Source organism: Zeus faber, assembly GCF_960531495.2.
Source record: "Zeus faber genome assembly, chromosome: 17".
In the NCBI taxonomy this organism is placed as follows: domain Eukaryota; kingdom Metazoa; phylum Chordata; class Actinopteri; order Zeiformes; family Zeidae; genus Zeus; species Zeus faber.
The window spans coordinates 29,574,586-29,587,637 of NC_137204.1; the positions used below are offsets into that span (position 1 = coordinate 29,574,586).

The 13,052-nt window shown below is 48.9% G+C and overlaps 1 protein-coding gene across 1 annotated transcript; it reads right to left on the reverse strand.

The window, feature by feature from the left end:
* Positions 1 to 1,523: 1,523 nt before the first annotated feature.
* Positions 1,524 to 11,859, reverse strand: sowahb (sosondowah ankyrin repeat domain family member B; the record flags this gene model as incomplete). Its single annotated transcript, XM_080017740.1, has 8 exons — positions 1,524 to 3,183; positions 6,001 to 6,188; positions 6,736 to 6,797; positions 7,458 to 7,829; positions 8,155 to 8,346; positions 8,820 to 9,131; positions 9,519 to 10,147; positions 11,768 to 11,859. The coding sequence occupies 8 exons, from the start codon at positions 11,857 to 11,859 to the stop codon at positions 2,751 to 2,753; spliced, it is 2,280 nt and encodes a 759-aa protein (XP_079873866.1). The 3' UTR covers positions 1,524 to 2,750.
* Positions 11,860 to 13,052: the final 1,193 nt, after the last annotated feature.

Here is a 13,052-nt window from a genome sequence, read left to right on the forward strand (position 1 = left end):
CCTGAAATCACAAACCTCAAGTGCTCACCTTCAAGCAGCTTTCCTCTTTGAACCAATGAGTCCTACTAAAAATGGGTCGTCTTCTCCAATCATCTGATTGGTAAAGGTACAGGACTTGGATGGAAAAATGGAGACTTTAAACTGTGAAGGCAGAGCTTGAACCATCACGCCACTAGGTCACCATCACGCTCCACCCTTGTATTCGGGCGCATTTAAACGCACCATGAGGTGCGGCCTTTCGATAGCTCACCTGGCATCCATCCCTCGAGTGCTAGAAACCCGAAACCCGCCGACAGCGAGCCACTGAGTCTTTAGAAGCTTGGTTGTTTCCTCCAATCATTTGATGATTGAAGACAAGACCCAGGACTTGGGTGAAAAAGGGGCACTCTATAGTATTTTCTCGAACGTACTGGTACTCTAGAGGGCACTCTTAGTGTTTTCTCTAACGTACTGGTACTCTGGAGGGCTTCTATAGTGTTTTCTCTGATGTATTGGTGCTCTAGAGGGCACTCTATAGTATTGTTTCTAACGTACTGGTACTCCGGAGGGCACTCTATAGTGTTTTCTCTAATGTACTGGAACTCTAGTGTTTTCTCGAATGAATTGGTACTCTAGAGGGCACTCTATAGTGTTTTCTCTAATGTACTGGTAGTCTAAGGGCACTCTACTGTCTTCCCTAATGTAATGGTAATCAAAAGTCACTCTATAGTGTTTTTTCCAACATACTGGTACTCTAGAGGGCACTCTATAGTGTTTTCTCTAACTCACTGGTAGTCTAAGGGCACTCTAAGGGCACATTCACTGCGTTCTTTCGACCAAAGGAGCATAACGGAGGCTCTCTCTCTCTCTGACAAGAGTAGACACGACTTCTCAGCTGCAGCAACAATTCACCTTAACTTCACCATGATATCTTCAGGATTTCTCCAAAACGACCCAACAAGTCAAGACAACTTTATTTATAAAAGCATGTTTGCCTTCAAACACAAGCAGGTTTGACCAAAGTGTCGTCAAAACTACATTCAATAAAATAAATCATATGAAACTGAACTTGCTCTGACGAAAACCTCACTCCAACCTTCATGCACAAGCACACAAGAGTAGACACGTCTCCTCAGCTGCAGCAACAATTCACCTTCAACATCACCTTTGTTTATAAAAACCTGTTTGTGTTTAAAAGAATGTAAAGAATGTGTCTTTCTAAACTTACGGCTGCTGTTAATGTGCCCGACAGACAGGAAATCATGATGAGGGATCCAAGAACTATCATGATGTTTCTGTTTCCCATCTATTGATTTCATGTTGATGGATCATATTTCAAGCTAATAATTGAGGATGTTTTGTGCAGAGTTTAAATAAATCTCTTGAATTTCCGGTTTTAATCAATGCTTGCAGCCTCATCATGTATCAAAATCCAGTTTATTTGTGTAAAATTAACAAAATCCCAAAAGTCATAAAAAAATAAATGCTGTTCTTTTAAATCAGTGAACAAGTTCAACAATCCACTGTACATTGGTTTTGACTCCCCCAAACCGATACACTGAATAGAGTGATGACCACTTGACAAATTCAGGAAAACATTTCCCTCACCGTAAGAAAAGGTCACAATTCCATATTTCAAAAATCCCACCACACCCCCGTGCTATCAACATGTCACTGCTTTTTAAAGAGAAAAGTGCAAATTAGTTTGGAAAATAAATCACTTTATCCCGAATGCAGCCTCTTATGTCAATGTAAACTCAATATAACCTAATCATCAGCCAGGTAGAAACATAACACCCACTTATCCAGGAAATAGGCCTCTTTGGTCATTCATGTCTCACAAGGTCATTGGACGTCTCTGAAGGTCATTTGTGTCTGAAGGTCGATCGCGTCTCTGAAAGCCATACGTTTTTTGATTTATCTCTTGAGGTTGCTCACAACACTGAAGGTCATTTGTGTCTTTTCTTCTCTGAAGGTCGATTGTATCTCACGAGGTTTAATGTGCTTCCCTGGAGAGCCAGTTAGCACGGGTCAAGCAGAACCCAAAACCAATGTTCAGAGACTAAAGACTTTAGATCAGCTGATCCTGTTGATACTGATCCTGATCTGCCTGAGAAGGTCCAAGTCACTGCGACTTGACTTCACACAAAGCTGGTGATGACGGGCAAGTCTGAAAATGCAACGTTATGAATTATAATTCCCATTGTTCCTCAGATCTCAGGTAAACCGATCCAAAATATAATATTAATACAAAATACCCGGTATGTAGGACTGGTTCTGTGCATTTCAGTTCTACATACAGTGAACATCAAACATTAGGAGGAAAAATAATACAAACCCAAAACATTTGAACGGTGAGACTAAATAGTGAATAGCGCACACAGAGTGACAATCGCACACAGAGTGACAATCGCACAATGCCCTTCACGTCTGACTTTGTCGGCCATGTCGGATGTTTGAACAGGAAGCAGGAGGAATCAGGTGCATGAACTGTGTCTTGTTTGGTTTGAAGCTTCGACTTCAACTCCATGCATTGAAAGTAGAGTCGTAAAAGGTCGTTTTAAACAACATTTAACAACAAGAAACACAAAGGTGGGGTCTCTCTCTCTCTCTCTCTCTCTCTCTCTCTGTCTCTCTCTCTGTCTCTCTCTCTGTCTCTCTCTCTCTCTCTGTAGGCTAGGAAGTCAGTTGGTTAGTCAGGCAACAACCTAGTTTCTGATTAGGAACTAGCAGCCAAACAGTCTGTCAGTGATGTGATGTCAGTCATCCTCTCAGACAGAGTTGTCCGCCTGGTGTCCGTGGAACCTGAGCAGTGATTTGTGTTTGAGGAAGGCGGCGATTGACGACGACCTCTTCACATCGGCCGACATCCCCCCTGTGGCCGGGCGGCTGCGGTGCGGCCTCTCTGGTGACGAAAACGAGGCGTGGCGGTGAGAGGCGGGGCTCCCGTCTCTGCCCTGCGTCAGCGTGGCGGGGGAGGGGGCCCCCAGGAGCCGCAGCAGGTCCACGGCCCGAGGTGGCTCCAGGACCTGCCAGGGCTTCAGGCCAGCGGCGTCCCTCAGCCCAATGTTGGCGTTGAACTTGTGGACGAGGAGACGCATCATCTTCTTGCGACCGTGCATGGCCGCCAGGTGCAGCGGGGTGTAGCCGCAGGACGAGCGGGCGTCCACATCCAGCACCAGGCCCGCCTTGCTCACCCCGTACCTGGGCACACGGAACAAGTCGGATATCAGGAAGTAAAAAGTACAAATACCCTGACGCAGAAGGACTCCAGAGAAAGTACCACGTCGACATTTCTACTTTTGGAAAAGTAAAAGTAATGGTCAGTTTCCTGATATGAAAGTGTGTCAGCCAGCCAGTCGGTCAGTTGATCGGTAACACTACCGAGGTTTACAGAAGTCGGACTTTACGAGCCACTAAAAACCCGAGGAACGTTAACAGATGCAGTGGAGAAGAGGTACTAAAATGAATAAATAAATAAAAAAACACAAAAAGGCAAAGGAAAAAAAAGTTTTGTTTTTTTAAACCAAACAAGCCTCGGTGAAAAGGGGAAAGACAGTCGCTCTAAAAACGCTTTTACAGGTCTGAACAGATAGCAAACAGATTTAGGGACATAAGAAGTTTTGCTGTGGATACCACTGTAAACAGAGAGCGAGGGTCAGTAGCCTGCCAGAGAGAGATAAGACTAGCGCTTATTGTATTGTCTGCGCGCCACTAGAAAGGTTTAAAGGTTAACCTCAGGCCTCTTTGAGCCTGGAAATAAATAGCTAATATTGAGGTTGGTTATTCAACTTACAGGTTGTTTGTCTTGGAAACGTGGTCTGGTTGTACCACTATACAGTAGCTAGAGACCTATGATATCCTCTGGTTTAGTTTGCTGGCAGAGACAGAGTAAGGCATGAAAAATAACTATATCAATTCTGAAGAGGTGGGGAGGAGTAGCGCACCCTCTCTAGATCTCCACCATTGTTAGACGTGTGGCAAAGGTTGCCGGTAGGAGAGGACGCTTCTCATCCTGCAGTTTGGCATCTGAGATGAATTAAGTCTGTTCTACAGGAGGCCTAATCTTCTGGGGAACAAATTAAACACTATATGAGTCTTTGAAGCCATACCAGGGATAAAATAGTGTTTAAGCTATCTGACCCATGGGAGGCTGAAAGAGAACAAAACAAGGTGGGCTTGTTAGAGTGAGCTTCCTATCTGCCTGAACCAACCGAAGCACAAAATAAATTCAAATAATATATAAAAAGAAAAATAGTTGAAAAGCAATGAAAAACAATTACTGGGAATAGTATGGTTGAGAAAAAAATAAAATTTAAAAAAGTTTTGAAGTTACCTCTAATAAGGTTCTTTGGAAAAAAAAATGTTTTCACTCAGGGAGAACAGGGAGAAAACTTAGGGGGAAAAAGGTGGGAATTTAGATTCTGTGAGAATTCCGCAGCAGGCAGATTGTTGAAAAAACAAACTCTGGGAACGGTGCCAGTAAGCAGATACAAATGAACTCTGATTTCTTGGTTAGAAGGAGAAACATAGTTCAGAGAAAACAGAAAAGAGATTAAGCGCTAAATAAATAATGGAAAAAAGTGTCAACCGCTGTCGAGATGTTCACAAAACACCCACTATTATCAAAAGAGATCCAAGAATGCTCCAAAAAAGTGGAATAAAAGAACAAAAAATAACCCTACCCCATGGCCAGTGGAAGGAACATTTGACATTGATGTGTGTGCGTGGATAGACATCCTAATAAAGAATCAAAATTCAAAGGAAAAAAAACAAAACTAAAAGGGAGCGGCAGTCTCTCTACAGTCTACAGTGTGGTAGACAGTACGGTATAATCAGACCAATTGTTGGTCTAGTCTGCAAAGAACACACTCTACAACTAGACACTATAAAAGGGTATGTAAAATGTGTATTTGACCAGTCTTGTCCTCTGCAGAGGCAAACTCAGATCTTTTTATAATAACTTATCTTAAATGAAAGGACCTCTTCTCCAAGGTGATGTTTCCACCACACCAACACCACCAACAGACGCTGAACCAAATACAAAAGGACAGCTGGCTGGCCCATGGATTCAAAACCGCTGGCTCACTCCAACAATGTTTTCAAAAGGCCGGCTCATTTAAGCGTAGCTTTGAGAACCCTGGCTCATTTGACCGTGGATTCCAAAACACCGGCTCATTTGACCAATGGATTCGAGAAGGCCGGCTCATTTGATTGCTTGCCGTGGCAGACGATCAGGTTAAGATTGGTTCATGGTTTAATCTGAGCACATTTGTGACCCACCACAGCAAAACCTGCATTGTCACACATTTCTTAAATGGCCCGGAGCAGCCAAATAAGTTGAAAAAACCTTTCTTGAAGGAAAATTTGATTTTTCCAGATTTGTGTTCCTTTGTGGATTTCTTTTTATCGCTCAATGTTTTTTCAAAGCCGGGTTTGATTTATAAATAGTAGATAAACATTAAACCGTGGAGTTAAATGTTCCCGTTAGATGAAACACAGTTCACTTACCGACACGCCGATCGATGGTTTCCTTTAATGCGAGAGTCCGGGTGAAGATCATTCCTCCATATTCCATGTGATGTGAAGTCACAATGTGAAACCGTTTTGATAGAGTTCAACCTTTAACTCTTAGGTTTTTAATACACACACCTGGATTCATTGTTGTGTGGGCGTAACACGTGACGAAGAAAAGCTGACGTCACTTCTGTAAACAAGAGGCGGCGCCTTTGGAAAACTTTCAAGGTGATTATCTCACAAACAGGGTTTGCTGCACCCTCGTCATTGACAAAATATTTGCTTGATTCGCACTAGTGACACCTTGTTTTGAAGCTCTGATTCTCCACTTTCGAATGAGGTGGGGACAAAAGAAGTGAAACAGCACCAAAAGTACCTAAAATCTGCGGTGGGTCACATTTTGTGTATGTCTTTCAATTAACCCAGTACAAAATGGTCAAAACATGGCAAAAACAAGAACGTAAGTCGTGTAGAAGGCGTCGTGGGGGCGGAGGTGGGCGGTACCAGAGCGTGTTGAGGACGCGGTGGTCTCCATGCTTGGCGATCCAGTGCAGAACGGTGTAGCCAGAGATGAAGTCGTGCCTGTTGAGCAGCGACGGGTCTTCACGGAACAGCGAGTAGATGTCGGTCCAGGCCCCCGCGGCTCCTTTCACCAGCCAGGTGTGTTCCCTGTACTCCAGGGGCACCAGCGACTGGGAGCAGGAGAGAGAGTATTATTATTATTACTATTATTATTACTATTACTACTACTACCACTATTATTATTATTATATTTTTTTGTTATTATAATTATATTGTTATTATTTGCATATTGTTCTTATGATTTTAAACTTGATCTATTATTTAAACATTTTAGCTTAATTTTGTCAATTTTTAACATTTAGATCGACAGATTTACTGTTGATTTCCATTTTTTGCTTGTTTCTTGAAAATTATTGAGTTCATTTTTATGTTTATTATCAAATTGTTCTGATTATTTAGGATAATTATTCTTGTTTATTTTTATTCTCTATTGCTAATGTTTGGATCTATCTGTCTATCTCTCCATCTGTCTGTCTTTCTATCCATCCATCCATCCATCTGTCTGTCTGTCTTTCCATCCATGCATCTGTCTGTCTATCCATTCATCCGTCTGTCTGTCTGTCTGTCCATCTATCCATCTAGGTCTTCACTGGTCTATCCTGGTCCTGGTCCTGGTTCTGGTTCTGCTCCTGGTCCTGGTTCTCTGGACCTCCTCACCTGCTTGTGTAGATCTTGAGGAGGAAGAAACTTCTTCCCTCCGCTCTTCCTCCCTGATCCACCTGGAAAACATGGATGAACAGAAGACATGAAAGCAGTTCCTCTGCACCGGGGTTCACTGGTCTCAGACTGGTTTCCGACTGGTCTCAGACTGGTTTCCGACTGGTTTCAAACTGGTTTCCGACTGGTCTCAGACTGGTTTCCGACTGGTTTCCGACTGGTCTCAGACTGGTCTCAGACTGGTCTCAGACTGGTCTCAGACTGGTCTCAGACTGGTCTCAGACTGGTCTCAGACTGGTTTCAAACTTTTTGAGGTGTATACAATGTATGATCAGGGTTTTGTGAACCCGTGGGTTTTAGTATCGGCTGAAGAAGAAAATAGTTCCATGATCAGAGCAAAAAGCTGCATAAACGAATAATTGATTGAATGAATGAATGAACACTGAACATGCTGGTAGCATTTAAGCGCTTGATAGATAAAGTTTGTCGTCTCTTTAAATATTTTTGATTTTACAAAAAGAGCCTGACGAGTATATTTCTGTGTAGATTGCGCCTTAATTCTGAAATGATTTTAACGGGATGAAAACACCGTTTCTTTGCAGCCCTGCGCTGGTGGAGTTTTACTTATTTTTACCGAGCGACTCATCGAGAACAGGCTCTGGAAAAGGGGTGGAGCCCTGTCACCGGCGCGACCCGAGCGCTCCCTGCGTGGTTCCTCTCACCTGGACCGGCCTCCTCCTCCAGCTCCGCCAGGTCCCGGAGGCTGGGGCAGCGGGAGGTGGAGGTGGAGGCGGAGGAGAGGGAGGAGGAGGAGAGGTTGTAGCGCAGGCTGAGGGAGGACGACAGCAGCAGGAGGCGGCTCTGCCGGGCCGACACGGCGCCCCCTCCGCCCTCGTCGGGGAAGGGCTGGTCCAGCCCCGCCCCCAGGCTGCGGCACTTCCTGCTCCGCAGCCTGCCGCTGACCCGCCTGGCGACCGCCGGGCGCTGCCGTGGCAACGGCGACGACGTGGAGCCCCCGCTGGACTCCGCCTCCTCCCGGTCGTCAAGGAGATGACCTGTCAAGTGGCAAACGGAACCGATGAAAGTCTGGAAAGCTGAAAGGTTAAAGAGATACTCCGGTTGCTGAGGCAAACAGAGCTCACAGAAGCTAGGCTAGTTGATCCCATCCGCGGCCATGCATTGAGCTAACACTTAGCATGAGATGCAGGAAGTCAAATTTCCCGATTTCAAAGGAGCTAGGCTAGTCGATCCCATGCATTGAGCTAACACAGTTAGCATGCAACTCAATCTGGTTCGATCCTCTCGTCTGAATCTGGAGAAGAGACAAAAAGAATATTTCCCCCAAAAACGGGAGTGTCCCTTTAAGGTGAATGAAAGGTCAAGGGCGGGTGGATGTATGAGGTGTCCTCCCTCTCAGACCTGTGGAGTGGTGCCAGGGTGAGCAGGAGGTGGAGGAGGGCGGAGCTTCCTCCTCGCTCTCCATCAGGTGTCCGGTGGAGTGTCGCCACGGCGACATCGTCCCCCGCTGGGCTCGATGCATCAGGGAAGGCAGCCTGTTGTCTGAGGAACGCCGCAGCACTTCCTGTATGCTGGCCCCGCCCATTTTCTGGGCTGGAGACAGACAGACAGACAGACAGACAGACAGACAGACAGACAGACAGACAGGCAGACAAAACTATAAATTCCACATCATATGGTTATGGTTTCTCGTCGTGTTTCCATTTAATTTGACTTAAAACCAAAAGTTATTAAAAATTCAATTTAAAATAACTGAACAAACTGAAGCAAATGTTTCCTGATGTGAAATCATAATACAAACTATATATATATATATATATATATATATATATATATATATATATATACATATATACATACATACACATACATACATACACACACAGTATATACACACACATACTGTACATACATATATATACATACATACAGTAGATATATACATACATACAAACTGTATATATATATATATATATATATATATATATATATATATATATATCAGGTATATATTCTGTGTACTGTGTTCTTTTTAACCCCGACTGGCCACAGAAACAAAGCGTCACCTGAAGGGAAGGTTAAAGCTCCGTCCTCGTCGCTGCTGTTCCACCCGAGTCCAGCGGGGGAGCCAGAGGGCGTCCAGTCGCTGCTGAGGAGGTCCGCAGGGGAGGGCGGCAGGAGGCTGCCGGGGCCGGAGGACAGCCGGGGCCCCGGGCTCAGGTTCCAACCCGGACCCGCCCCTACCCCAGACTCCCGTCCCGGACCCGGGGCGGGCGACCCCCTGGCCCCCGTTTCCTGAACGTAGATCGTCGGGGGGGGCCCCGGCTGAGAGGCCGGCGAGGACCCTCCTCGGTCCTCCGACCTGCGGTCCTCAGCGGCTGAAGGGGGGGAGGCAAAGGAGGGGGAGGAGGGCGTGGAGGGGGTGAGGGAGGGGGAGGAGGGGGTGAGGGAGGGGGGGGAGGGGGAGGAGGTGGAGGGGGAGGAGGTGGAGACGGTCCTCCCAGTGTGTTCTATGGACCCGTCAAGGGGCCGCGCAGCCCCTCTGGCCGACTCTGGACGCCTCGGGACCTGATCACCCTTCACCTCCTTCTTCTGCTCCTCCTCGTCTTCATCATCCTCATCATCCTCGTCCTGAGAAATGGCCGTCTTGTAGCTCTTTCTGTGCCGGGCTCGGCGCCGCGCCACGTGAACACCCTGGATCGGATGAAGATCGGAAGGTGCTGCAACATGTGCCGGTGCTGGAGGGCCCGCCTCGGACCGGCGACCATCTGAGCCTCCTCCTCCCGTCTCGGGGTGCGGTCTTCCTCCCGCCGCGGCCTGGAGCCCCCCCGAGGGCCCCGGGTCTCCGCCCAGAAGGGGGCTGCGGCTCCTCTTCTGGCGGGCTCCAGCTGGTTCTCCCCCGGACCGACCCAGTTTGGCGTCGGCGAAGGTGTACCGGCCTCTTTCGGTCAGCTCGGGCGGGCGCCGCGGGACATCCTGCCTGCTGCCGGGTGATGAAGGTGTTCCTCCGGAGATGGGTGGAGGAGGAGCGGGTTCTCCGCCGCGGCCCAACCGCTGGGCGTGTTGCGGCGCCTGCGGAGAGGAGGCGTGGGGGGGTCCCGCCGGGTTCAGGTGGGTCTCCGCGCTGCCGCCGCCGCCGCCGCCGCTCTGGACGATCTGGGCGGAAGGAAGGACCACCCCGGAGACATCTCCGGGGGGGGCGGGTGGTGCGACGGGCTCCTCCTCCTCCGGGCGGCTCCCCCGCGCCGCCGAGGCGGCGCCGGGCTCCCGGAACCTCTTCCTCAGCACCACATAGGCCCCGTCCTCCCGCCGCTGCACGGTGGCCACGGCGTTGACGAAGCCCTTGAAGCGCTCGCGGTGCCGCGGCGCGGCGCTGCTCTCCCGCAGGAAGGACCTGGGGTAGGGGGCAACACATCGTCAAACCCCGCCCCCAGATGTACCGCACCTCGGGGGGCCTTGTTTTTTCTGATTGGATCAGGTGAGTGGGACACAAGACGATAAACGTAACCGTTGAAAACAAGTAAAGACCATTATTTTATGGGGGGGCTAAACATGTTGACACCCGTGTTACCCGACGGCGTAAACATTACGATACGTTTCCTGTATTCAGCCTGGAAGGATCTCGAGACGCGGTTCCCCCCCGGGTTGGACCGTACCACCTGCCTCGGCTTCCAAACAATAAAAACAGTGTTTTTATCGCCGCTTTTATTTCCCCGATGTCGCTTCCGAGTTCTAACGGAAAACGTAACCGTGCGTAACGCGGACGCTCCATATACATTTTACATTACATTGATCAGACGCTTTTATCCAAAGCCACTTACAATTATTCAAACACCGACAGACGCAGCCATGAGGAGCAATGAGGGGTTAAGTGTCTTGCTCAAGGACACTACAGCATGCTAGCAGGAGGAGCCTGGGATCCAACCAGCAACCTTTAGATGACTAGACCACCAGCTCTACCTCCTGAGCTACCATCCCCCACGCTCCCTCAGCCGCCGGCGTCGCTCTGCCGCCACCTGTGACCTGTGACCCCGGCGGGGGGGGGGGCACTGCGTGCTGCGTGCCGGCTCCAACCAAAACAACTTCAAATACTATTTTCAAATCAACTTTTGGAAACGACCTCTTGTGGCTTTGTTGTTGTTGTTGTTGTTGTTGTTGTTTTCAAGGCCCTCACCCTGTCGTTGCCGCTTCCTTTGTTCGTCTTTTTCGGGGCCTTAAAGAAACCGGCCGACACCGCTGCACCGGTGTCGGCCCCGCTTGGCCGTTGGTGCCGTGCGAGGGTGTGGCACAATGGCCGCCCACGACCTCACCTTTTTTAAATCAAACCACTCACTCATGTGACATCACTTGACTTTAACAAATGACATCGCCACTGTGAGGAAGTCGGGAAGTCGGCCATTTTGGACTGAAGGCGCGACTCCACCCGCTTTTTGGTCATTTTTATAGCCGGCACTGTGGCGAAGGCCTGCGAGGGCGGCGTCTGCGAGACGCCTCCGACGCCGAGACACCGTCACAGGAGCGAACTGCGGCCGCCTCCAGCGTTGACAACGAAGCCGCCTCCCCATTAACAGTCAAACACTGGGTCCGGTCAGGCGGTGTGGGCGTGGCGGTGTGGGCGTGGCGGTGTGGGCGTGGCACGGCACCGCCCAGTTTTTGTTTTTTTGCCTCCTACTTTCCTGAATCTCCTCACGCGCCATTTTATTTGGGGGGGGGGTCCCGCCGACACGTGCACGTGGAGGACCCGCGCCCCCCCCACGCTGCTCGCGGCTCTGGTCGTGACTGAGGTCCACGGAATGTACCGTAAAGCGACATGTCGTAAAGTGTGGCTTGGGTTGGGGTTTTTTGCGCATGCACGAGGCTGATTTGGGGCCTGGCAGCCCGTTGCCAGGGGTCACCGCTCCTGACCCTGCGCTCGGGCTCCGGGCCCCTGGGGCTCTGGGGCGTCGGGGGCCGCTCACGGTGCTACAGAGGTGTGTTGGGGCGGACACGCTCAGCTCGGACCCGGACACCGTACCTGAAGTGCCGCAGCAGCGCCGCGTTGCGCACCGCGCCGCCGCCGCTCCGCAGGAAGCGCAGCACCGCGTCCTGCGTCAGGTCCGTGGCCATGTCGGCGTCGGCGTCGGGGTCGGCGTCGGCGTCGGGGTCGGTGTCGGGGTCCGTCTGGGGAGCTCCTTGGGCCGGAGCAGCTCGTGGCGTCGGGTCCAGGTGCGGCTTCCAGGAGCGACTCGGGAACGAACCGTCCGCACCGAACGACTCGTTCCGAACGACTCGTGCGTCCGGAGCCGCGCCCTGCGTGTGGGCTTGGGAATGAAAGCAGCTCCTTCCCTTTCCGCCCGGAAACCTCAACAACTGAAAGCAATTCATTCCACTGCAGATGTAATTAATGTGGAAAAAATAAATCACATTCAATTGACTAATTTACACTTTCAACAAAAAAACCCTAAACAAAAGTGAATTACTTGCATGACGTGTGATAGAAATGACGTCATTAGTGCATGGACGTCATGGATCCACTGCATCCACAGACAAGATGAATAAAATGTGTATGGGGGGCGGCCCTGACACGCCGTCCTCCAAGTTGGATCCAGATGGCTCCATTATTGTGGGATCATTTGGTGAAAAACTGTATTTCTTTGTCATCTGCACAAGCGATTCAAGATTCAAGATTCAAGATTCAAGATTTTTATTTGTCACATACATATACATACTTCCATACATATATGCAGTGAAATGTAATGCAACGCACCCGGTGATAGCACACAATAAGTCCTAGGAAAAAGTACAAAAATAAAATAAAATAAAAAGTAGAAAATTCCTTTCATAGACCGACTAACTGACTCCTAAAACATAATACAGTAAGTGGAATACTTATAGAATAAGATAAAAATATATAGAATAAAATACAATAAAAAATAAATTGAAATAAAATGGAATAGATAGAAGGAATATGCCTATGTATATACAGATATGTGCATTAAAGTGGCATGTGAATTAAAGTGGCATGTGAATGTGAATAGTGTGAGGTAGTGTTTGGGATAATACAGCACAGTATACAACAGTACGGCGCAGCAATACGGCATCACGAACAACCCTGAACAGTGATACAGTATGCGGTACAGTATGCTACATACAGTACAGTAGGTAGTGGAGCCTAGTGCATGGCTCAGTTAGGACCCCTGGTGAGGTCAGCGTTGACAGTTCTAATGGCTTGAGGGAAGAAACTCCGTCTCAGTCTCTCTGTTCTCGCTGCGTGACTGCGGAGGCGCTTGCCTGACGCAGCAGCTGAAACAGTCCGTTGT